This window comes from Anastrepha ludens, chromosome 5 (genome assembly GCF_028408465.1).
Source record: "Anastrepha ludens isolate Willacy chromosome 5, idAnaLude1.1, whole genome shotgun sequence".
Taxonomy (NCBI): domain Eukaryota; kingdom Metazoa; phylum Arthropoda; class Insecta; order Diptera; family Tephritidae; genus Anastrepha; species Anastrepha ludens.
In genome coordinates this window covers 104639031-104664609 of record NC_071501.1, presented here as the reverse complement: position 1 = coordinate 104664609, position 25579 = coordinate 104639031, and the positions used below count along the sequence as shown (strand labels likewise).

At 37.5% G+C, this 25579-nt stretch overlaps 4 protein-coding genes across 7 annotated transcripts; 1 reads left to right on the top strand and 3 right to left on the bottom strand.

Annotated features, from left to right (window-relative positions):
• Nucleotides 1-5558: 5558 nt before the first annotated feature.
• Nucleotides 5559-8057, bottom strand: LOC128864407 (ras-related protein Rab6). Its single transcript, XM_054104045.1, has one exon. It carries the CDS (start codon nt 7621-7623, stop codon nt 6997-6999), a length of 627 nt encoding a protein of 208 aa, XP_053960020.1. The 5' UTR covers nt 7624-8057; the 3' UTR covers nt 5559-6996.
• A 3877-nt stretch (nt 8058-11934) lies between these two features.
• On the bottom strand, nt 11935-15711 carry LOC128865163 (threonine--tRNA ligase 1, cytoplasmic). 3 transcript variants are annotated; one of them, XM_054105225.1, is made up of 6 exons: nt 15585-15711; nt 15249-15528; nt 14503-14560; nt 13800-14233; nt 13069-13739; nt 11935-13007 (listed from the first exon to the last, which is right to left on the bottom strand). In XM_054105225.1, the coding sequence occupies exons 2-6, from the start codon at nt 15525-15527 to the stop codon at nt 12092-12094; spliced, it is 2358 nt and encodes a 785-aa protein (XP_053961200.1). In that variant the 5' UTR covers nt 15528; nt 15585-15711; the 3' UTR covers nt 11935-12091. The 3 variants fall into 3 exon arrangements, with proteins under 3 accessions (XP_053961200.1, XP_053961201.1, XP_053961202.1); XM_054105226.1 differs by lacking the exon at nt 15249-15528; XM_054105227.1 differs by lacking the exons at nt 15249-15528; nt 15585-15711 and adding an exon at nt 14678-14697.
• Nucleotides 15712-17589: 1878 nt separating this feature from the next.
• Nucleotides 17590-21474, top strand: LOC128865165 (uncharacterized). 2 transcript variants are annotated; one of them, XR_008454761.1, is made up of 4 exons: nt 17687-18804; nt 19127-19618; nt 19685-19992; nt 20046-21474. XR_008454761.1 is itself a non-coding variant. In XM_054105229.1 (3 exons), exons 1-3 carry the CDS (start codon nt 17785-17787, stop codon nt 19874-19876), a joined length of 1704 nt encoding a protein of 567 aa, XP_053961204.1. In that variant the 5' UTR covers nt 17590-17784; the 3' UTR covers nt 19877-21474. The 2 variants fall into 2 exon arrangements, 1 of the variants encoding a protein (XP_053961204.1); XM_054105229.1 differs by having other exon boundaries at nt 17590-18804; nt 19685-21474.
• On the bottom strand, nt 21391-24658 carry LOC128865164 (engulfment and cell motility protein 1). Its single transcript, XM_054105228.1, has 4 exons — nt 24360-24658; nt 22948-23967; nt 22324-22875; nt 21391-22249 (listed from the first exon to the last, which is right to left on the bottom strand). The coding sequence occupies exons 1-4, from the start codon at nt 24469-24471 to the stop codon at nt 21750-21752; spliced, it is 2184 nt and encodes a 727-aa protein (XP_053961203.1). The 5' UTR covers nt 24472-24658; the 3' UTR covers nt 21391-21749.
• Nucleotides 24659-25579: the final 921 nt, after the last annotated feature.

Genomic DNA, 25579 nt, shown 5'->3' with positions numbered 1-25579 from the left:
TGCGTTATTAATACATCTTGGGTCGGAAACAAGCAGACGCTACTGAAAAGCTGAAAGAAATATAATTTCATATATGCATAATGAGGGCAAATCATGTGCAGAAATCGGTCAAACGGCGAATCGAAGTCGTTTTACTATTTATAACATAACAAAACGCTTCAAAGGGGTAACAAATCTTAAGAGCCGAGCTCATACGGAAAGACTTCGCAAATTGACCCTCAGTGATGAACGCCATATAATAAAATGAATCAAAAAATTACATCAACGCAAGTGGAAGAAGTTCTTGAAGAGGTTAAAAAATAAATCCATCCAAAAACAGTTCGCAAACGTGCCGGGTATACACGCGAATGGCTCGAAGGAAACCACTCATCAGCAAAGTTCATAAAAATAAAAGGATAGAGTTCGCAAAGGCATATAAAAATAAGTCACTTCATTTCTGGAGCAACGTCATTTTTAGCGACGAGAGAGAGTTCAACATGGAAGAAGAGTCGGATGGAAAGATTCGAGTCTGGAGAAAACAAAATATCGAATTCGATGAATCATGGTGGTGGGGATGTAATGGTGTGGGGATGTACATATGTCAACGGTAGCCGTGGGTAATCTTGTATTTATTGATGATATTTTGGATAAATCACATTACCTTAATATTTTGAAGGAATACTTGCATGAAAGTGCGCAAAGAGTCTGTATTGGAAATAAATTTTATTTTCAACAAGATAATGACCCCAAGCATACTGCCCACGATGTGCGTAAGATCATCGATCACAATCCTCACATACTTCCAACGCCACCAGAGTCTCACGTCTCGGTAGACGTGTGGCTAAAATTAACATAACTATTCTTAAAGGCGGCAATAAAAATAATATTGAAAATTTTAGGCCGATTTCCAAACTATCTACAGTTTCGAAATTATTGGAGTATATAGTCAAAGACAAAATATACTTTGCTGTTAAACTGCAGATCTACATTAACAAATTAAGCTGTATTTACGGAGGACTGTTTGGATGCGATCTAAACAGATTTCTCTAAGGCTTTTGATAGGGTATCTCACCCAATATTAATTGCCAAACTTGAGCTTTTCGGCTTTCACTCTCAATTTTTTAAGTGGTTAATTTCCTACCTCAATAATAGGCACTGCGTCGTTTGACTTGATAATGGGTCGTCTTATTCTTTTATTGCTTCCTCTGGTGTTCCTCAAGGTAGTGGACCTAGGGTCCGCTACTATTTATCCTCTTCATTAACGATATTTCTTCCTGTTTTTCATTGTATAATTTTCTTCTATACGCGGATGATCTAAAAATCTATTATGAAAATAAATGTCCAGAAGATTCATCTATTCTTCAGTGTGAGTTGAATAACTTATATAGTTGGTGTGGTTCGTAATGGTTTGTGCCTAAACATTAGTAAATGTCACCATACTTCGTATGCAGCTTACTACATCTCGAACTCGCCGTTAAAGTCAATTAGTGAATTAAAGGACCTGGGTGTTTATTTTGACCCAAAGCTCAACTTCACCACCCACATCAACTTTATAATTTCTAAATCGTTCGCAATGACAGCCTTTACTCCTCGAAATAGTTCTTCGTTTCCTGACCCCCATACTCTCAAACTGTTGTACTCGTCCTTAGTTCGGTCCAGGTTAGAATATTCGTTTGGAGACCGTGTCATGCAGTCTATATTAATAGATTAGAGGCTGTTCAGAGCCCTTTTGTGCGTTTTGCTTTGCGTTCGACGAAATTCGTTGATCCTATTTCGTCTTATCAGGCTCGTTGCTTATTAATAAATCGAATGTCCTTAGAGTCTAGGCGTGTTCTGTTATCGATATGTTTTGTCTTGGATATTTGTGCGGGCTCAATAGATTGTCCGTATCTTCCCAATAAAATTAATTTTAATGTTCCCTCACGCATTCTCCGTTGTAATGAACTGTTTTTGTGGATATTGTTAAAACTGTTTATGGAAAGAATGCTCCTTTTAGAAGGCCGCAAGCTCAATTTAATGCTTCTTCTTCTTCCTTAGTCTTTCATTTCTCTTACTCTAAGTTTACTTTTAAGAAGTTACTTATAGGAATCTTGTCATAAGGTCTTAACTTGTATCTAACTATGTAATAGTCTGTAAGCCTCTTGTTTTTTGATTAAATAAATAAATAAAACCCAACTAAAGGAGGTACTCCACCAACTGGAATGGCGAAATTTGTGGCCAAATGTGACTAAAAAATTAGGTAACTCTGTGCCAATTAAGTCATCAGGCAAAAAGGAATGCCTACTAAATATTAAATTTTCATTGAACTTAATGTTTTATTTGTGAAATTGAATTATGTGAATAATTTTGTCACTTAAAATATGAAGAAATCAGTGATTTTTATTAATTTTTCATTCGTGGAGTAAAGTTTTGTTATGTTTATATTAGTTTTAAATAAACAATAAATTTGTGTATTTTTCCTAGAACAACATTTTTAACTGCATTAATTTTTTTCGCAAGATACAGCTTATCGAATGAAAAATTAGTGGTTGTGTGAATAATTTTGTACGTGTATGTGTGTACGTACTTACAAATAATTTTCAATTCGGCGAATAAGTAAGATTGCAATCCATTATCATAAGTTATTTCAAAAACTTTATTGCAAATATTTGGTTCCTTTAAAATTATTTTCACGTAGCAAGTGCAATTTTCCATTGATCATTCAAAAGCTATAACTTAAGTTTAAATTTCCTTAAAATGTTTAAATTTATTTTTATTTCATTTTATAAACTGCATTACGCGTACATATTGTAGTTAGTACTTAAAGTTTCATATTTTTCTTGCGTGTTATTGCATTTATCGCATATTTATTTCTTTATATGTATTTTGTAAGCCGCGTTATAAAATTTGTATTGGTGGCCATTAATTCGAAGCAAACCAATTTTTAATAAATATGTTTTGCGTTTCGTTCATAAGACTTTCCAACGATATTTAATTTAATTGAATCTCTTTTCCGATTATTTCTGCATCTTTATTGGTTTTATAATTTTTTGTGATGCTACCAGATATTAAAATGATGCGATACCACCTGAACTGTAATTAAATATTTTATCTATTTTCAAGCGAGGCATTTGATTCAGCTTCATATGTACACAAAGTGATAGCCGTGAAAAGAATTCGGAGGGTGTGGCTAACATCAGACCGTTTACCGACTCTCAGCGATTTTGAAGGAATTAGCTGATTTGCTGATGCGACTAGTGTAACACCGGTTTGCTTACAACAAAACTGAGATTGTGTTGGTGATATAAGATAAAACTCAACCTAGGTTATTAAGGTTACTTTCACGATTTCGCTTCAGAAGGCCCAACCTGCTATTCTATTGTCCTTGAGAGTGGCCTCATCGAGAATCTCCTTATCTGACCTGAGCAAATATTACCATAAATTGCATAACAATGGAATTCATGGAAGGATTACCTGATTATTATTGAAAATTATGACAACAATTTGGTATTGAAGTTAGCTTATGGGGTATTCTATTGTCCTTGAGACTGCACCTATTGGGCCTCATCGTGAATTTCCTTGTAAGCAAATATTGGGGATTTCCATCTGAGCAAATATTCCCATAAATTGTAATACAATTCATGAATAGATTTTCGGCCTTCGCCCTTTTTTTATATTGAAATTCATGAAAATGTTACCTGCTTATTATTGAAAATGAAGACAAAAATTAGGGTTTGGCGTGACCTTATCGTGAATTTCTTTATCTGATCTGAGTAAATGTTACCATAAATTGCATTACAATGCACGAACAAACTTTCGCACTTCGTCCTTTTTTTGTATTGAAATTCATGGAAGGATTACCTGATTATTATTGAAAATTATGACAATTAGGGTTTGGCGTTAGCTTATGGGGTATTCTATTGTCCTTGAGAGTGACCTCATCGTGAATTTCTTTATCTGATCTGAGTAAATGTTACCATGAATTGCATTACAATGCTCGAACAAACTTTCGCACTTCGTCCTTTTTTTGTATTGAAATTCATGGAAGGATTACCTGATTATTATTGAAAATTATGACAATTAGGGTTTGGCGTTAGCTTATGGGGTATTCTATTGTCCTTGAGAGTGACCTCATCGTGAATTTCTTTATCTGATCTGAGTAAATGTTACCATGAATTGCATTACAATGCTCGAACAAACTTTCGCACTTCGTCCTTTTTTTGTATTGAAATTCATGGAAGGATTACCTGATTATTATTGAAAATTATGACAATTAGGGTTTGGCGTTAGCTTATGGGGTATTCTATTGTCCTTGAGAGTGACCTCATCGTGAATTTCTTTATCTGATCTGAGTAAATGTTACCATGAATTGCATTACAATGCTCGAACAAACGTTCGCACTTCGTCCTTTTTTTGTATTGAAATTCATGGAAGGATTACCTGATTATTATTGAAAATTATGACAATTAGGGTTGGGCGTTAGCGTTGGCAAAGGACTTACAAAGTAGGGGAAATTGAGAGCGCAAGGTGGAAGTTGCCCTTAAGGGCGAAGTTGATAATTCCTACTGTAAAAATGTTTAAACTAGAACTCCATACCAAGCTTTCCAGCAATTTTCAGTGCTTTATTCAACCTGATTTAAAAAGTTTAAAATTAAAAATCAAGAATATCAATAGAGAGTTTAGTAATAAAGAAATATTAAAGTAAAAGTGAGCCATTCAAATAAAGTGACTTCGAAAACTTGTGTTAGTTTTTGGAAATTTAGCGCTCTCGTACTTTTTTTGTATTTTTCTATTTGAGAGAGAATTGTACGTTACTCTCTTGCAAGTTGATGTTGGATATTTTTCACTAGCGATTTATACGCACAAACAATTTTCAAAAGTGTGATTGAATTTGGCAGTGCTCCCTTAACACTCGAAAGTCTGAAACTTAGTGTATGTATATTTCTATAGCCTAAAAGCACTAAAACATATATATATACCGGAAATGAAGGTCGGGTAACTAGAATTATCAATAAACGCATATTTATATTTTGCAGAAAGTCGCAATATTCTAAGAAATTGTGTCATTATATGGCCTCTTCCATTCGCCATTTCCCCGCTCACTCTCTCGATTAACTTGACGAAAAATTTTGCATACAAAAGCAACAACAAAGTTGTAGAGTAAGATTCACCGCTAGCGAGTATGGCTATTTCCCGCTCGCTATTTCCATGCTCGATTAACTTGACGAAAAGTTTGTATGCGAAAGCAACAACAAAGTTGTAGAGTAAGATTCGCCGCTTCATTAAACTAGTATAACGCTCTGCCTTACAAACACATGTAATTCAGGGTGGCCTCGTGTCCAATATATGTTCGTTTATACCAGTTGCCTCATCTATTCGCCTTTTGCTAATGCTTGGCGAAAAGAAGAGACCATATGTATCATTGCTCTTCTAATTGAAATTAAAAAGCAGTTAAATATTTGAGTACTATAATGTCAAATTGCAAAAATACGTTTGTTTATATTTTTTGACATTATTATCCCCTAAAAGATAGCCGCACTGATTTATCAAACATACTTTATTTAATAAACCTTGGATACCACCAGAAATAAAAATACTCATTAATGGTAATAAAAATAGTGAGTATTTTCTGCTAATAATCTGATAACCATCCTTCACGAAATGCTGAGAAAATGAAACATATACGTAGCAAGGTGGCACTTGGCTTATCCATAACTGGTCAGATTTACAAAATTTTTTCAATTTCGGACTAAATTCTATCATTAAAATAATAACTATTATACATACACAAGGAAGGCAGGAATGTTCAGTTGATGTTCATATAGAGTTCTAAATTATGTTCATACGATTAGCAGAAAAATAAATTAATGTTTTAAGTGTTTTTGACAGAATAAGTACATTTGTGAATGTCAAATTACCGACCGAAAAATACAATTTCATATGGAGAAGAATGGAAAGATCATGTTTTTTTCTCGTTTTACTCTTTACATCATTTCCTTTAAATACTGCAAATGCCAATTTTTGAAATTTTTAACTGAAGTTTGATTACTTGAATAAATATCCATTGCACTTGTCCACACTCTGTCTTTAATTGATAGTTTACTTAAATGAATTACTTCTTTTAATAAATTTCAGTAAGTTACTTTGTTGTACATACACGCTTTTATAAATATAGAAATTGATAGCTGAATTATTTGCCAATCAGTATTTATCGTTTAGTTGGAGGTAATAAAAATAAGATATGTAATAAAATACAAAAAAATATTAAACGGTTTTATATTAATTTATTTCACGCATTTTTCCGTAAAGCTTCATAATTCATGTTTGACAGAAGTGAATTATATGCATACGCGAAGAAATAAGTAAGACTGTTAATACATATTGAAATACTCCCAGACGGCCGGGACAGCAATTAAATCGAGATAAAATTTCCCAAACTAATGTTATATAATAGAAATGTCGTGCTCATATTAATGGGACTCCTTTACACATTACTATTCCAGATCTCAAGGTAATACATTTACCTAAACAAGTGTATTGAGTGTTTTTCAGAAATATGAAAGTAGGTAACCATCTTTAAATCCTTCCCATAACTCGGTATTCAATATGCATATAATTTAAAACGACTATTTTTTAAATAATGCGTTCGCTAAGTAATTAAATTTTCTTATATTTCTTCTACACAATAGCTACCTGTCAATACCGCCAACTAACGTGCATGTTTGACAGTTTTTGCTTTGGTTTCAGCATTCTTTCCTCAAACATATTCAGTTCTAATTTTTTATACAATATTAAATTTCTCATATTAAATGCTTTTATGCGTCTACTTTTCAACGCAATCATGAATTAATTATGCAGTAAATCGGTTTTAGTTTTATTTACGTTATAAATAAACTTAAACATAAAATTGTGTTTCTCTTTTTAAGCCTTCTTATACTTGTCTACGTCATCATACTCATACTGGTAAATTATCATTAAGCGCTCTCTTCTGTTTCATTTATTTAATTATTTAAATCGTTTAATACATTCGTTGAATCTTCAGCATGCACATCCACCCTCAGGATCCTTTGATTCGTTAGGTGAGTCCTTTAGCACAACTTCTTGCATATCTTCAGACGGCTTGTTTTCTGTCGAATCCATTCCAGGCAGCGCTGCCGCCACGCGTCTAAAAAGTTGCTTAACATTGTAACCGGCTTTCGCACTCGTCTCGATAAACATTACATTAAGTTCCTTCGCTTTGCGCTCACCCTCTTCAGTGGACACCTGTCTTTTGTCCGATAAATCTGTCTTATTGCCTACCAACATAATGATGACGTCACTGCCTCGTTCCGTGCGAACGTCATCAATCCATTTGGATGTTTGGTGGAAAGAGTTTGTATTTGTTATATCGTAGACAACAACCGCCACAGTGGAATCACGTATGTATGATGGGATTAGTGAACGAAAACGTTCCTGGCCGGCTGTGTCCCATAACTGCAGACGAACGGTGCGATCTTCAAGGTACATGGTTTTCGAAAGAAAATCGATACCAATTGTGGCCTGATACGTGTTGTCGAAGCTGTCGTACATGAAACGTGTGATCAGTGAAGTTTTACCAACACTCTGTTCGCCGAGAAACACCAGCTTAAATTTGCGCAGGGGATTTCCAAATTCGCCGGATGACATGTTTTAAGTGTAATTAATGGTATTTGTGGTGATAATGGTTTAATTAGTTTATATCCCCTTCCGCTCTGAAGATATTTTAGCGTACAGGAGTCTTTAAACCCCTTTCTTAAATCCTGCTTAGAGCCCTCCTTTCGTTTTTTTTCTTCTTCCACTTACACTTCTCTTTGTCGACGTAGTTGCTTTCTTTTTTCTTTTCCTCTGCTGACCTCTTTGATTAGGGCTGGGCTCTTTAAATTTAATGCACTTTTTAAAAACCTTAACTGAATGTAGCTATAAACTCCGGGATATTAACACCAAATGTTTTCGTTGTGAAAATAACACGTATTTTTCTTCTTCAAATATATTATTTTATGTTTTATAATCTTCACCTACACTTTCTGCATCACTTTTTCATTAGTCACCGTCAGCAACCAGCTTATAACATTTCATTTCAACTACGTTGCCGACATGTGTCGTCGTGTTGCCAATTAATGAGTTTCAAAAAGCACCAAAAATTTAAGAAAGTGTTTACCATACTAAAAGCACTTTTTAAATCAAAAAATATTATTTTCAAAAACTGTATACGGAAACTCTGGGATTTGCTCTCCATTACCACAGCGAAAATTTTGCTTATAATGTTTAAGTGCGGGTACTAAATAAAATTTTATTGTATCAAATGTAGACGAAATCTCTGCCTTTTGATTATACAAGGGGGCGCAAAAGTAACCTTGTGATGTTTTTGGCTGTAATTAAAAAAAAAATGAAAAACTTCGATTCTTCTTGTGGATTATTTTTATTTGGTCTTTTAATTTTTTTTACATCAAGTCGAGAATATGATGTCATGTAAATGGCCGCCGCCACATTTGATTGTCATTTGAGCCCTTTTTATGGCATTTTCCATCACTTTGGCCAAAACTTCCGGCGATAGATCCTCACATTCTTGACGGATATTGTCTTTGAGAGCTGCAAGAGTCTGAGGCTTGTTGACATAAACCCGCGACTTCAAAAAGCCCCACAAAAAGAAGTCTGGACCGGTCAAATCAGGCGATCTTGCTGGCCAGTGCAAATCGCCAAAACGGGAGATTAGGCGCCCGGGAAATGCATCCTCCAGCATATCGGTTGTGGCACGTGCAGTGTGTGCCGTTGCACCGTTGTTTTCCAATACCAATTCATCAAGTTGCGGCAAAAAAATACGTTGATCATTGCTCTGTAGCGCTCACCATTCACAGTAACCGTTTGGCCCGCGACGTCTTCGAAGAAAATAGGTCCGATGACTCCTCCAGCGAAAACAGCACACCATACAATGACTTTGAGCGGGTTTAATGGCTCTTCGTGGGTTACACGCGGATTTTCAGTGCCCCGGAAGTGTAAATTTTGCTTATTTACATACCCGCTAAGATGGGAATGGGCCTCATCACTCATGATTATTATATAAATAGTCAGTAATATTCCGCGTTCTGGAGCAGTGTAGCGTAACATTGTTTATTAACGTGTATTTCGCATGTGTTTACTACACAAATGTCAAAAAAGAACTGACATTAGGGGCCAATCGCAAAATGTATAGCATTTTCTGATAGGAGGATTACTTTAGCGCCACCTGTTAGTATAGGGTTTTCCAATAACAGGTGTTATTGGTGAATGGATTGCGCTATCGAGAGATGATTAACGATTTTTTATGGCCGGAATTGGATGGTATTGATCTGGACAACGTTTATTTTCAACAAGACGGCGCTACGTGCCACACAAGCGAAACCATTGATCTTTTATGAGAAAAGTTTCCGGACCTTGTTATCTCTCGAAGAGGTGATCACAATTGGCCACCAAGATCTTGTGATTTAACACCTTGCGACTTTTTTCTTTCCTTTTTCAAAGATGGAATTCGTGAGGCTATCGAGGACATAGAGCAGCCACTTTGCAATTCGGTTATGGAAAATTTCATGAAAAGAATATTGTCCTGTAAGCGTGGTCGTGGTGGTCATTTGCCTGATGTTATTTCCACTATTAACGGTATACCTTCTTTTTTATAATGAAATAAACATCCGATCATTAACACTAAAAAATAGCATTTTTCTTTGAATATCAAAATAACACCTATTTTTGGAAAACCCTTAACTTTTTACTAATTACCCTTAAGAATTAAGAGGCAAATTTGACGTCATGTATATGCATGTACTACACACGCTTATTTCACTTAAATACCTACACCGGAAAGAAACAATATTCACTTATAAACATTCTTTATTGATTGATAATTTTATTTAAAGCTTTTTTTACTAAACTTTTGTAAGTATTATGAATACAATAATACAATTTCAATAAAATATTAAGTATTATTTAGTAGAAAAATCTTTAAATCAAAAACTTCTAAACTTTAAATGGTGAAAGAAACCCAGTGGAGAAAAGATGAAACAAATCAAGAAAAACCCAGCAATGAACAGAAAATTTAAATATTATTTATTTTAGAAAATATAAAAAAAACGTTATGAAATCGGCAGTGAATATATCTGTACATAATATTGCTTTAAGAGAAGGAATTATGTTCCATTATACTGCGTAACAGAAAGAAGAATTTTATTGATTGAGGGATGTGATCTTGAGTGTATTCGTGTTCTATGTTATAGATGACTATACGGTTGATAGATTTACTAGGTTTGGCCATTAATAATGGTGAAAAACACAATTGTGCCTGGCACTTCGGCTGTCACGTCACAGGAGTACTGAGCAGGCGAATTCTAACCATTAATTTCACGCGTATTCACACACTTGTCCAACCAGTCGCTGTTCAGGCCATAGCATTGTACAATGGAAGATAGATAATGTTCAAGCGAAGTGACATGGGCGGAGGTTATGTTCAATTTTTTCGGATATCATTAACGCAATCTTAGTTTTCTCGTAAACAAACCGCTTCGTGACCTCAGTTCTGTCGGCCCCTCAGCTTATTCTGTAAAATTTTCTGAGCGCCGATTAAAGGTCTGATATTTGCCATACGTGATGACGCTCAAGCATGCATGTTCTGCAGCTTGTATGTGTGCGTGTCGAGTGCTTGACGCTAATATCTAAAATTTTGGATTTTTATCATGCAAAAGCCGACAACAAGTATGTGTGACACGAAGCAAGTACGAGTGTCACCCGACACGCACACATATAAGCCTGCTGGACAAGCATGCTTGAGCGTCAGCAGCGGCTATTATACAGCAGTTAGAAGAAAAGTAAACATGAGAAAATAACGGCAAAGGGAAATTTACTTTGCTTACTTTGACACGATAGAATGATAGTTTTAGCGTTGCCATGTAGCAAATACTCCAAAAAAGTATCGATACCAAGTACCAAACTTGAAAAAAGTATCGAGTAAAGAAACTAAACTCATTCGTTCAATTTCGTTTCGATGTATGGCGCAGAAATTTGGACGATGAAAACATCCAATGAGGTGTCCCTAGGAGTGTTTAAGAGAAAGCTTATGGAGATTATTTTTGGTCCTTTGCATATTGGCCACAGCGAGTATCGTACGGCAACATAGACGTAGTGCAAGCGTTCCGACTCTGAAAGTATTCGATGTGGTACCAGCGGGTGGTAGCGTAGTAAGATCTGCTTTGTGTTGGAAAGATCAAGTGGATCAGGACTTAGCGCCAGTTCTACGGACCGCAATATCTCTGGGTGTTTCCCGGTCAACGGCTACTAACCCTGTCTAGCATGCTGAACTCCACCCTTCGCCTATCGTCACTGGAACAGGTCCATGCAGAAAAGTTGCCTCTAAAACTTCTTTTTAGGGTTGGCCTTGAGCCTGACCCTGGATCCGAAGTTTATTTCTGTTGCGTATGCCAAAGACAGCTCCACCCAAACTCTACTTTTGTTAGGTGTAATCAGTCCAATGGGTGATGTCATCTTAAGACCCGATCAAGGATAAAGGGGTACTGCAGGAGCTTGTCTTGCCTAACAATTGCTAACACTGGTCTGTTTAATAATATAACTTGGCGTCCTATGTTATCCCTTGTGTCAGACAAGGTGATAATAGTTGGCCCTCTCGACAGGACTGATTCACCTTCTTTAAGTCTCACCCCAGGAATCCCTTTAAGATGAAATAACTTGGCCGTAATTATGTTTCGATTTTGGTAGCAATTAAATTCTACCTCTTCAGAATAGACCCCCGCGACATATTTTACAACCATCTATCGGTCCTTTCCCTCAGACCGACTCCAAAAGAATGTTTCTTGAATATACTGTCAAAACTTGGTAGGATGGAGTTGAGAATGTATTGTCAGCAACTCTGTTCTCTGCTATTTCCTTTCATTCAATATTTTTGCAATTAAAAAGAAAACAAAATGCTCGAGTCACTTACTTGCAATTTTTCAAAGATCTTTATTAAGTGTTTTGAGAAAGCCGTATGATTCGTATAATTTTTTAAGCACTGTGTCGAAACTTTTCATCTTTTACTTTTCGCAGATATTTTAAATAAAAGAAAAATAAATACTTAGAGTCGTCTTTACCAAGTCTAGAAGCTATCTTCATTTGTAATGAATTCATCGCGTAGCTTATTTAACTTAGTTATCAAATCTGCGATTGATACTTCCCCGTGCACCTTGTTGTCGCGTGTACGCACATTAACAGTGTTCGAGGAGCGCTCCTTCTCGCCCACCACCAAAATAAAATTAAATTGAGCGAGCTGAGCATTACGAATCTTCTTATTCAAGGTATCTCCAGCATCCGTATCAGTTTCTGCCATAAATCCTGTTTCGTATAGTTGATTACGTACGGAGTGTGCATATTCATCGTACTGAGGACCGACAGGTACAACCATTACTTGACGTGGCGACAACCAGAATGGCCATTTGCCGGCATAATTCTCTGTAAGAATAGCAATCATACGCTCCACAGAACCGAGAATGGCACGATGTATGATAACCGGCCGTTTCTTTTCACCATCATCTGCGATATAATTTAAATTAAATCGCTCTGGCAATTGGAAATCTAATTGGATAGTTGCGGTTTGATGAGCACGTTTTAGGGCATCCATAATAGTAATATCAATCTTTGGGCCATAGAAAGCTCCATCACCCTGATTTTCTTTCCAAGGCTGTCCAAATTCGTCCAGGGCCTCGGCGAGTGCCTTTTCGGCAGCGTTCCATTGGTCCAATTCACCAAGGTACTTTTCGGGGCGTGTCGAAAGAACGAGGTCAAACGAGAAACCGAAAACGGAGTATACGTAATGTATGAAATCCAAGCAACCTTTCATTTCGTTCTTAATATGATCAGGAGCACAGAAAATGTGTGCATCATCTTGTTGGAAACGGCGTACACGAGTAAGGCCAGTGAGTGCACCCGACAGCTCATTCCGATGCAATACGCCAAAATCAGCCAGTCGGAGAGGTAGCTCTCGCCACGATCGATTGCGGTTGTCAAAAATCAGGCTAAAGGGTAGGATTTTTATTAGAGTTTCTAAGACTTACATCACGCAACAGTTTTACTTACCAATGTCCCGGACAATTCATTGGTTTTAGGGCAAATTTTTCCTTTTCTACTTCAAAAGAGAACATATTTTCTGCATAATGCTGCCAATGTCCAGATGTCATCCAGAGTTTTGAGTTAAATATATTTGGTGATATCACTTCCTGGAAACCCCGCTTTCTGTACTCTGCCTTTATAAAAGTCATCAACGTGTTATAGATGTGCGCACCGCGCGGTTGAAAAAAGCACGAGCCAGGGGACAATTCATGGAAGAAAAACAACTCTTGCTCCCGGCCAATTTTACGATGATCCCGTTTTGCTGCTTCCTCTTGAATTTTCTCCCATTCCTTTAATTGCTTGCTGTCGGGAAAGGAAATTCCATAAATTCGTTGCAATGTCTCGGCATCAGCTTTGCCCTCCCAGTAGGTGGACGAATTCTTTGTGATTTTAATTGCCTTAACCTTGCCGGTGTGGCGCACATGAGGACCACGACACAGATCAATGAATGGACCACATTTGTACACAGTAGTTGTCTCAGTATTGACTTTAGTATTCAAAATTCGCAACTTGAATTCATTGTACTTAAACATTTCCAATAAATCAGCTTTCTTTACTTCCAAACGTTCGAATGGCTGCTTTTCCTTCACAATCTTTTTGACAACACCTTCTATAACAGGGTAATCATTTGTAGATACCTACAAAAAAAAATCAGTTCATAGTTACCAGTAAATACATATTTTATACTATCAACTTACACCTTCTCCATCTAAATGCATATCATAGTAAAAGCCATTATCGATTGGCGGCCCATAACACAAGTGTCCGCCATATATGCGTTCCATTGCTTCCCCCATGATATGCGCTGAACTATGCCAAAACACTGCTTGTCCTTCAGGATCATCAAACTTAAGTAGTTGCAAATTGCAAGATTGTTCAAGCGGACGGTCCAAATCCCAAACTGCACCATCAACTTTCGCTATAACAGTATTGTCCGCTAAGCCCTGGCTAATGCCTTTCGCTACGTCATAAGGAGTGGTCTCCCAAGAAGTGGCATCCACTTGCTTGCCATCGGGAAGCGTTACTTTAATGGGGGTACGGGGCTTAGCCGCCAACTCCGCCTCCCGTTCAGCCTTCAATTTTTCCCAAAGTACATTACGTTCCTCAATATATGCCGGCCAGGGATTCAATTCTGAAATTATATACATATTGGCATAAAAAATATAAAAATTTTGAAACAGCAATCATGACTAGCGTAAGATAGTATCACCCCTGCAGTAAATCAGCGATATGTATGTAAATATAATTTTACTGCCAATACACAACTTAATTAACATTATAAATATGTGTTTACAAAAATATAAACATTTTAGAGAACAACAAATCATTTGCTAAGCTTTACTTAATATACTGCAGAAGGACCCTGCGTATGCAATCTACATAGAGTCAAATGAAACTAACCTTTTTTTCCAGTTACGGCAGGAGCATTCAACTGCTTCTCCTTCTTCATTTTAGTAGCCTTTAAAAAATTTAAAGGAAATTAGTAAAGAAGTGTTCATTAAATGGAAAGTAAATGTAGATCTGGTTTTCATAAGGCGTTCTCAAAATTTTGCTTTACTTCACAATATGTACTAACTTCACAGTAAAACCACAAAAAAAAGTAAATTATGTTGTCAGCAACTATGAAAACACCTCAAACGTTATCTTTTTCCCAACCAAATCTTGTTAATTAATGAATTTTTAAATGTTCTATTCTATTTCCGATAACTAAAACTATTTGCCACTTTAAAAAATTACTCCGACTTCGCAATTGACTTTCACAGGTCTATTTTTTAGGCGACATCGTCTGATGCAATCTCGCCACAAAGTAATACTAGAAAACTTGTATTATTTTCTTTTCTCATTCTAACTTCTTTTGCCGCAGCGATTTGATATAAAGTAGCGAGCATTGTGGAATATACACACGTATTATATATGAAAATAAAGTTTTTGGGTTTAAATACTACTACGAATGTATAGTATGTATGAATCATGCGCATGAATGACGCGACTCTTGTATATACATATAACATATTGATGTTTGCCAAACCCGCAGACAAACCTTTCCGAACTTAAAAAACAATTATACAGAATTGGTATGTGCTAATATCTATGGATTCTATAAGGGAACGTAAGGTGCAGTTTCCTGGATACTTTTAAACACCGACCAATGTTGCATAGCGGCGACAGTTCTCATGTGGTACCCCGCTTCTGTAAAGAGTGCTGGAAGTCTTGTTTCGTACGGCAAAGAAGTTTTCTACTCCCGGCTGAAGTTTTTCTAATACGTGCGCCTGTTTTGTCCCTATGTCATGACTACCATCAGCAAAGTGGGATTGTGATGTAAGTACGGCAATGTGGCGCTGATTGCTCTGGAGGAGTTGGTGTTTGAAGCCGGGAAATATAATGCAAAATCTTGGCGTGCCCACTACTTGTACAATTTTAAACATACTAAGATACGATATATAAGATTAAGATATGCACATGTTAATAAAGATTAAACATGCCTCTTCTAATTATTATCCAAGAAATCTAGATAGTAAACCACGTTGCACGAAATTCCGATACAGCGAAAATTATTAAAAGAAGGTATTTGTAAAAGTGCTGCCATATCAAAAAAAAACGATTTACCAATTCGCGTTGTAGCTAATGGTGAAGTTTCGCGAACCGACTGGCAACAAAAGCGAACGAGATGCCAAAACAAAACAAAATGAACTAGCCTTGATAGCGGCAGATAACGAAACAAAGCACGCTTTCTGGGTCTACCGTTAGATGAGTTAGACGGAGACGACAGGTGACTATATCGCACAGAGAGGGCTTAGTAAGCTACAACAGCAGAACTAGTCAGAAGATACGAGCTGCCAGACCTAAAAATTACTATAGTTATTAAGGACATGAACATTAGCATTCAGTATTCAGGGTATTCAGTTGGAAATTGAACTTGTAACCGAATAAACGAAAAGTTATAGAGTGATTCAGTCTTAAAGTTAACGTGTACAAGTAAAGGAAAGTGTGGGAAATAAAGTAGAGCAAGTTTGTTGCCATTAACACACGATGCGAAACTCTTTCTCGTGAGGGCGCTGTCAAAATGTGTATTGTTTGCATGGTGAAACGATTCATAGAGGTGTGCTACTCAACACACTGTTATTCGGTTCTGAGCGAATTTGACGGAATAAGCTGATGGGATTTGAAAAAATAAACCAATGACATTTCGTTGCCTTCTGAACAACAACTGATTAAACGAGTGTGTGAATATATTTAAAATTATCGTGCAAATTTCGGCTGACGATAAGATTGTTTTAGTGAATGCGAAAAAAATTGACGCATTCTTCTCTCGCGTTGCTTTGTTGCTATCTAAACAACAACTGATTGGACAAGTGTGTGAAATGGCGGGCCGACTTCGGCCATTAACTATGGTGAAAAACTTCGAATGTCGATTACGTCTGTGACGTTTGCACGATAATTTTACACATATTCGAACACTCGTCCAATCAATTTTTGTTCAGAAGGCAACGAAATGTCATAGGTTAATTTTTTTCGTATATCACAATTAATGGCCAAATCTGGTAAATCTATCATCCTTGTAGTCATCTGTGACATAGATATGGTGTGAACAACGACTGATTTGACGAGTGTATGAATACGTATGAAATGAGCGGGCAAAAATCTATTGCCGAGCCCCCGGTGACTTGGCACCCAAAGTTACGCTCACAATTTGGTTTTCCATCAAACCGCATCCTTATGTGAAGCGAGCGTGCCGAATTCTGCTGGCGAGTTTCCGCAAGGATGATAGATTTAAGGAAGAATGAATTACAAATCCGGTGAATACAAATGTGCAAAGTTCCAAAATAGGCCGCGAGTGCTGCTGTGTGGTGAGCAATCTGTTGTTTTAATTAAATTAAGCTAGATTTTAAAATTAATTTTAATTAAACAAAACAATTTGCAGTTATGCACATTTGTATTCACCGTATTCGTAAACAAACCAATGGTATGAGCATTGGCTGTTGATTTTTATCGGTACCACAAGCTAAATTTTGTGAAACATATGATCACAAGAGACATCAGAGCATCTGTCAAATTTGCGCAAAGCTGAATAACGGTCTGCTATGTAATACACCTTTAAAAATCTTTTCACCATATAGTCCCCGATGACGTGCAAGCCAAAGTTACTCTCACAATTTTGCTTTGGTTGGTTAAACCTTGTATCTATCATCCTTGCTCATGTTCACATCTTGTTGTTGTTTACACACCACCAAGGAAAAATTGTGCTCGTTATTGATTTTTTTGTTGCCTTCATTTTATTATATCCTCGAAAGTAGCACAGTTTTTAAAGTGAAGAAAAATAGGGAAACTTCTCAAAAATTTTGAAAAAATAATTTTTAATTTACTACCTACATACATATGTATATCCAGCGACTAAATCCCAAACTTCAATAATTCTAGTTATTGATTAAGATAAGTTTCTTAACGGCTGAATAGAAAGTTTCTTTACTCGAACCTGGTGCAGAGTAAAAAGCAACCAAGATTTCTCATCTACTCGAGAATCCGCTCCATCAATCACCTTCGGCTTCAGGCACTGTGATTGTGGAGAGAACGGATTTTTATAACGTGGCCAGCGGCGACATCATCAGAACGCAGCACAGCAAAGTGCACCCCAGTCCGGGGGCCGCCCGCAGTGTGTGGGCGTTGCCCCTGACCTCATGCAATATGGTAGCCGAAGAGGATAGTGCCGCCAACACAGAAGAACGCCCTCATTCACCACCAACATTGCGCCGTGGTGGACGTGGTTGCGTGGGCGTGAACAATGTTGGTGGTGGGGTTGGACGCACTTCTGGAGGAGATGGAGTCATCGACAAACATGATGACAGCAATTTACTATTGTTTGAAGGCATCGACGGTGCTATGGCGCATTTGGATGACATATTTGATGTGATTAAAAATGGCGAAGTTTGTGATGTGGAAAATTTGGTGGAGAAATTCGGTATTGAATGTTTGTCTGCCCGTGATAGGCACGGCTACACACCTGGTCATTGGGTCGCGCTGAATGGCAATGTGGAAATGTTGCGGTATTTAATTGAACGTAATGCACCGGTCGATTTGCCTTGTCTAGGTACACAAGGCCCGCGGCCCATACACTGGGCTTGTCGTAAGGGCCATGCGGCTGTGGTGCAAGTATTGCTCCAGGCTGGTGTGGCTGTGAACGCGGCTGATTTTAAAGGTCTTACACCGCTCATGAGTGCCTGTATGTATGGTAAGACAGCTACGGCCGCCTACTTGCTCGGTATGGGTGCACTTAATCATCTTACGGATATAAATGGCGACACAGCTTTGCATTGGGCAGCTTACAAGGGGCATGCCGATCTCATGCGATTGTTGATGTATTCAGGAGTTGAATTACAAAAAACTGACAATTTTGGTTCGACACCATTGCATTTGGCTTGCCTCTCGGGCAACATGACGTGCGTACGATTGTTGTGCGAAAAATCAAATATGGACTTGGAACCGCGAGATAAGAATGGTAAAACGCCGATAATGCTGGCACAGGCACATCAACATCAGGACATTGTGCGATTGCTGTATAACGAAGTGAAAAAAAAATCACGTTGGATACCGTCAATTTCGGAAATTTGGGGATGGTTGTTTGGTGGAGCAGGCGATTCGAAGGGCCCATTGCTGCTTTTCCTATTTTCGGTGTTATTATGGGGGTACCCAATGTATATGATAAGGGTGAGCTAATATTTATAAACTATAACATAACTGGTCTATTATTAAAGATGTAGGCATACCAAAGTGTCTGGTTCCCCGTACCAAGATAATACATTGCAGTCTTTGTTTATTTAATAGAAGGTTTCGTTAAGGCGTTAAGGCCTATTTTATAATTTGACTGTCTTTTTAGGTCAGAAAAACTGTTGTAATACCTTAGCATTGGCTGACGAGAAGAGACATTTTGAATTGTTTCTTTTTTTCATTTTCTTTTCCTTAAAATCTTTAGCGAACGGTTCTTGAAGAATAGTTTAGTGCATTTTTCATGTTGCATTTTCTTTTCAAGGCTATACCAATTACCTGGAATATTCTTCGTCGTTCCCACTATTGCTTCATCTATTGGAATGCAGTTATGTGGATCAGTTGGGTAATCGCGAATCGTCGTGATCCAGGCTACATACCGCTCAGCTCCGACGCCTACTATCGCGCTATCAAGCAGATACCATATTTCGATAAGTTAAAAAAACGTAATGTTATTTTGACCCGTCTATGTCACAGCTGTCGATGTTTACGCCCGCTGCGCGCCAAACATTGCCGTGTTTGTAATCGATGCGTATCTTATTTTGATCATCACTGTCCGTTTATCTATAACTGTGTGGGCTTGCGGAATCGTATGTGGTTCTTCTTGTTCGTGCTCTCAGTAGCTGTAAATTGCTCATTCACCATTTACTTCGCTTGCTATTGTGTGATGATTGAGGGCTTTACGTTGCTCTATGTTTTGGGACTGTTGGAGGCTGTTGTTTTTTGTGGTCTCGGTTGGATACTGACCTGTACATCGGTATGTTATGCTAATGTTTATGTGGTCACCAAATATGTAACTTTATGATTAATTTTCTTATCACAGATATTGCATGCCTGCATGAATCTTACGACCAACGAAATGTTCAATTACAAACGTTATCCATATTTGCGAGACAAGCGTGGACGCTACCAAAATCCATTCTCGCGTGGACCTATTCTAAATTTGTTGGAATTCTTTGTCTGCTTGCCTGATCGGAGCGATGAAAATGATTTGCTTATGGAGGATAATATTTGATTGAAAACTTAGGTACGCGCTAATGCGCGGCGCCGAAAAATACCAGCACATGGATAATAAAAAGATTAAATCGTTAAGCTGGATTTCAAAGCCAGTCGAGACGGATGCAATGCGAAGTGAGAAATAAGATTAAGTAGTTATTTAGCTTGAATTTAAACGCACTTTTCAGCTTTAGCCTATGATAACTAATTGGAAAGATAGAGAGTGTAGCAACAATTGAGATTACAAAGATGAAGCGAAAACCAAAAACCACATGGTAAAAGGAAATTGGAGTTAGCTTGAGGATATGAACAGTAAAAACTATATACGAGTAGGTGCAAGTTTTCAAATCAAACTAATTGAAAATGTCGGAAAAGTCCCATGACATATGACGTTACCGATCCGTATTTATGTTCTGGCATAAAATTTCAATCCAGCAGCCAAGGCGCATTCATTAATGGTGGTTGTACTAGACCAACAACAATGTTCTGTACGTTTGATTGTCAAAGCAAAGTATTGAGAAACTAGAAAACAAATAATGAATTCGCATTGTTTCATTTTGAGCTGACAGCCACATGGACACGGCGAAAGACAAAAAAACAACTCAGCTGATTTACCAACACCACCTTTAATAGATTCGCCTTGCCAGCAGCATTCCGAAACAAAAAACCTTGTTTACACACGTTTTTGTAACTGTATAATATGTACATTGCTAAAAAATTTATTTAATTTGGGAGTGCTGCCAGAGTGATAGCCGTTAAGTTAATACAAGTACGGGATAGACTCGATTGTAGTTAGCCGATCTCCTCCTATTTGTGGCGTGCGTCTTGATGTTGTTCGGCAAAGGGAGCCACTTACAGTTTTAAGCCGAGCCGAACTTACAGTTTTATGAGGAGCTTTCTTATGATAGCAACGCTCTCGGGGGTTTGCCATTGCCTGCCGAGGGGCGACCGCTATTAGAAAAAAAATGTATCTTTTATTTGATGTTCACAGAGATTCGAACCTACGCACTCCCGAATGGTAGTCACGCCCAAATGTGCAATTTCCACCCAACGAATTTCAAGAAAGAGGATAAAATTAAAAAAATAATTTGATGTATGTAAATATACATATGTCACAAATCTTAAAATGTGGTGCAGATGATGCGCACAATTAGTAAATTTAGAGTTTCTAGGGTTAGTAAACGATTAGGGCGCATATCCATACGTAGCTAAGCTATCTGTATTTAAGGTAAAATTTCTGCAACTCGGTCTAACAGAATATAACTACACATATTACACGCTACGGAATTGCAGCGAATGTAGCCACCTCGAATCCTTTTTAACAGCAACTGAACGATTCGTACAAATTCGAATATAAAACCATAATTGTTAGTGATGCTGAGTAAGCCTAGTATTTAGCATCTAAATTGATCAATACCGATTAAAAATTATGCACATAACTTTTTTTAGAGTTAAATTCATATGTCATATTCCAAAAAAATTATGTCCAGCTTAGAAAACAGTCTAAGAGTATAAATAAATATATGCAACTGCTTTAATCGTTGATTATACCACGAATGCAAACTGTGGCATTAGCTTAAATAAATTTATTAAAATATAAAAGTATTGCAAATTAAATATGAACTTGTCTACTAGAATTTTCTTGATAATTTTGTTCGATTTCAATATGGTATGAAAATTTAATTTGTTTTTGGCTTAGTTACTCGTATGCTTTATATAAAATATTATAAAAGTCGTGTTATTACGGCACTGTAAATACGATATACATATAAAGCATATTACTATATGATATTAAATTTAGACTTACTTTACTTTGGCATGTTTTGAAAAAAAAAACAATAATAATAATAATAATACATACATACGGACATGCAAGACCAGTTTAAAATGCTCTAGCTCTCGAAACAAAAATCATAATTTTCTGGGTCCTCAGGTATTGGCGGCGGATCTTTGCTAATGTCTACGCCTTCGGTATCCAGTAATCGCAATTTGATTTCCATTGATAGTAGGGTATCAAAGTCTTCTTTCTTCTGTTTGCTGGCCATTTCCTGACCTAGCAGAGCATTTATACCATCTGTCCAGTAATGAAATGTTGTCTCATCGGGGGCTACAAAGTCTAAAGTTGTATTCTCCATGCTATCCAACGTAATGGAGAAAGCCAAATTGCCGGCATTTTTGCGTGTACGCATTTCCTTCATATGCGGGCATTCTTTGCCCTCCAGTAGTTGCTTAATATCGATAACAGCTACTTTGTTGGTGAGCTCCTCAAGCGTTGGCACAGTTTTTTCATCACAATCACCATAGTGTATGACTTTATGATTAGGCGAGAGCCGAGCATACCAAAACTTGTCTTTGGAACGTGTGCCGCGTGAGTATTTCGAAAATCGAGTACCTGAAGGGAGTATGGTTTTCCAAAATTTTACTAAGCATCAATCAATGACTCAAATAAATTTCAATTCTACCCACCTTCTACCAAGTAAGAGAGCCGCTGTTGTTTGATTAGATCGAGTATATGTGGTGAAATCTTTTCTTTCAACTTAACAATAGCCGATGCTGTTGAATCGCATTCCTCTTTTGATGTGCGTTCCTGTTGACGTAAGTTAGTGATAGTTTGATAAGTAAGCAGAGCAATCTTTGCACGAAACTCTTCCAGATTCTCCGGACGTTCCTTTAGTGTGCGTGTTATTTGTTCACGCACAACGCTGAACACCTTTTGAAAATCTTCCGCCGTAGCACGCATGTCTTTCCATGTACGATTTAGCGTTATAATGCAAATGCAAAAGAATTCCTCGAACGGATGGTCATGTGTGAAAAACATTGGTTGAAAGTCTGCAGATTGTTCGGCTGGTGGTTCACCAATGCGTAATATATCGCAGAGTACCTTTACCAGCTCAATAGAAGTACGACCGAAAGGACATTCATGCTCGTCAGCGCGACACGAGTTCTCATGCACGATTTTGGTATACTGTTGCGTATAGGTGCGTGCAAAGTAGACCATACAATCCAAAGCTAAAATACCTAAGATGCGGAACAAAAATATGCATTTATTTTACTCACGTAGGTATAAGTGTAAATTTACTAACGACTTACCTGGTGGCGTTTCAATGAAATCTTGTGCCGGATTTATATCACATTTGAAACCGAGTTTTTTGTAGAATTGCGAAAAGTTCACATTACCTCCACCCGAACCTCCACCACCACGACGCAACTGCTCATCACTCAAGCCCATTTGCCCGGAATAATCATCAAATGCAATACGTCGCAATTCTTTGATTTTTTCATGTGCATCCTGATCTTGTGCATTCATTTTCATGCGCATTCTTTGCTCTAACAAACCCAAAGTAAGTGTTTGCAAAACATACAACTGGTGTGTCATCTCCATTTGACGCCCCGAAGTATTGCCAATCAATGCCAACCGGAATGGCTTGGCGCTAATTGTATGCGCAATTTGCCGTTTGCGTGCCTCATCGGCTTTCATGAACAATGCGTTGATTAGCGCAATGGCATTCTGCTGAATTGTGGCCGAGTTGGCATCTTGCAGTAAATGAAGAAGATCTTGCAAAGTGACCTCCTTTTCGACTAGCACGTACTTGCTGCTATTTTGCACAATATTCTCTAAATTGGAAAGCGCACTTTGGGTGCATTCTTTGGGGAAATCTTGAAAATTACAGACTATGTAAATGTTGCGTTGCACAAATGTACTTTGCAGTATTTCCCACGAAATTGTATCATGCTCCATTAGTTCTACAAAGCTGACCAGGCTGTATTTGAGTATATCGTCATCTTTTTGTGCATGATCTTCGATCATATTTATGATTATACCCAGACCCTGCTCTTTTATGAATTCCATAGCGAAAGTGTGATCTTTGCTAAGGGTGGCTAGCTGTTTTAAACATTTCGTCTTTTCCACCGTTGAACCGCTACGCAATGATTCCAGCGTATCATTTGCAGTTTTCGACGGTGAGTACTGCAACCGCAACACTGAACCGTTTTTAATTTCATTGCGATTTTTTTCTGTCACATATTTCTGATTATTTACATCACAAAACTGCAAGGCATAGTTCTCCGGATCAACAATACCCCAACAACTGCAGATTTCTTGTATTTTACCTGCAATAAAATAGACAAAATATTAACGAATTTTTTTTTTAATATACATACATATATGTACGTATGTATGCATGCCCATCAAATCAGATTTTAATAAAAGAAAATAATGATAGGCGTGACTCCAGAGCTGCTATTCCATTGCAAAATTAGCAGAATACATACATGCATATAGGTAATTTAATCAAGGGCCATTTATATGGCGTTATGCCATAAAATTATTTCCTGTTGCGGGCTGCATTCGAAATCAATGCAGCTACGACTGCGGAAGGGCGTTGGCCGATTAGGGCTTGTACGACTTGCAAGTTTGCGAGATAATGGCTGGTCAGTCTTTGCGCATTTAATATATGTACGTAGTTTTGAAAACCCAGGTAATCCTTTTAATAAACATTTACCTGTTAAAGGTTGTCGTTGGTCCAAATTTATTAACTGCGGCAAATGGTTCTCCAACTCCACGGCGATTTTTACAATGTGCGCATCCTTCACTAGCGCTTTTTTTGGAATCATGTTTACGACCAATAGGTTCGAAATACTTGAATATTTGTTATTGTAGAGATCAATAGCTCCAATAGCAATAAAAATGTGGATGAATACTAATGCGGTGTTATTTATTTAGTAATAAATAGACATTAATCATTTGACTGAAATGCAAGACGACCACAACGATACATTTTGCTTCTTCTTCTTTAGTATACTTTGACAGTAAACGTAAATGACAAATCAGACAGGGGCGTCTACATGGGGGTGCAGAAGAGAACTAGTAACAGCAGCTCTGTTGAGTGAAATCATTAGTCATCATTGTCGACTTGGTTTAACGGTAGTATAACGGGAAAGTGGTATTTTAGAAATAATTTTGGTATCAATTTTGCTTTTTAACTTAATAAATAACGATTGTACGCTGATTACAGTTGTATTCATTCCCATGACAGCCGGTTCTACGTTAGCGACCAAGGGCTGCCGCTCAATTAAACTAGCCGTGTCAAGTGCATTGCACCTTGAAATTGAAATTTGAAAAGGTCGAGCCAAGGAGCTCCAGGAGATTTGGTGGCTCCTAAAACACTCAGGCTAAAAAGCCCCTTGTATTTAGAGCTATGGAAACAGGGTAGATAGTCAAGGAGGGAAGGAGAAAAGTATCAGAGAAAGAGATAGGAAAGAATAGAGACAGAGATAGAGATAATTAGTCCTATGAAAATTTTCCAGATTTTTTGGCAAATCTGTAAATATCCTTCAGTTTTAGAGCACGATTACTCATTCTCACGACATCGTAACTCGTATCATCAAAACTCGTAGCCGTGCTCTAGCAAAGGCAGGACACTTACAGAGAAAGTGTTCAGTGATATCCGCCTCCTCCAATCACGACAGGCACATTGGGTCCTCAATGATTCCAATGGTGGTCATAGGCGGACTTGTCACTCTTATATAGATTGCATACAAAATCGCTGATTCAATTCATGATTCCTGCGGAACTGATTCCGATTATTGGGTCTGGCCCTTGTGGGGGAACCGCTGATCCACGGTTGGCCAATTCGTCGGCAATTTCGTTTCCTTGAATATCGTAGTGTCCTGGAGCCCATATATGTAAGTACAAGCCTGTTTTGTCTTACGACAGAATTAA

Excerpts from the sequence above, each read along its gene's own strand:
- LOC128865164 (XM_054105228.1), bottom strand. The coding sequence starts at position 24,471 with ATGATTCCAAAAAAAGCGCTAGTGAAGGATGCGCACATTGTAAAAATC. Across the intron at positions 22,876-22,947 it reads TTTCATTGAAACGCCACCAG|GTATTTTAGCTTTGGATTGT; the intron begins GTAAGTCGTTAG and ends TCCGCATCTTAG. Across the intron at positions 22,250-22,323 it reads GCTCTCTTACTTGGTAGAAG|GTACTCGATTTTCGAAATAC; the intron begins GTGGGTAGAATT and ends TACTCCCTTCAG.
- LOC128865165 (XM_054105229.1), top strand. The coding sequence starts at position 17,785 with ATGGTAGCCGAAGAGGATAGTGCCGCCAACACAGAAGAACGCCCTCAT. Across the intron at positions 18,805-19,126 it reads ACCCAATGTATATGATAAGG|GCTATACCAATTACCTGGAA; the intron begins GTGAGCTAATAT and ends TTTCTTTTCAAG. Across the intron at positions 19,619-19,684 it reads GGATACTGACCTGTACATCG|ATATTGCATGCCTGCATGAA; the intron begins GTATGTTATGCT and ends TTCTTATCACAG.
- LOC128865163 (XM_054105225.1), bottom strand. The coding sequence starts at position 15,527 with ATGTTTAAAATTGTACAAGTAGTGGGCACGCCAAGATTTTGCATTATA. Across the intron at positions 14,561-15,248 it reads GTCGCCGCTATGCAACATTG|GCTACTAAAATGAAGAAGGA; the intron begins GTCGGTGTTTAA and ends AATTTTTTAAAG. Across the intron at positions 13,008-13,068 it reads ATGAATTGTCCGGGACATTG|CCTGATTTTTGACAACCGCA; the intron begins GTAAGTAAAACT and ends CCTACCCTTTAG.
- LOC128864407 (XM_054104045.1), bottom strand. The coding sequence starts at position 7,623 with ATGTCATCCGGCGAATTTGGAAATCCCCTGCGCAAATTTAAGCTGGTG.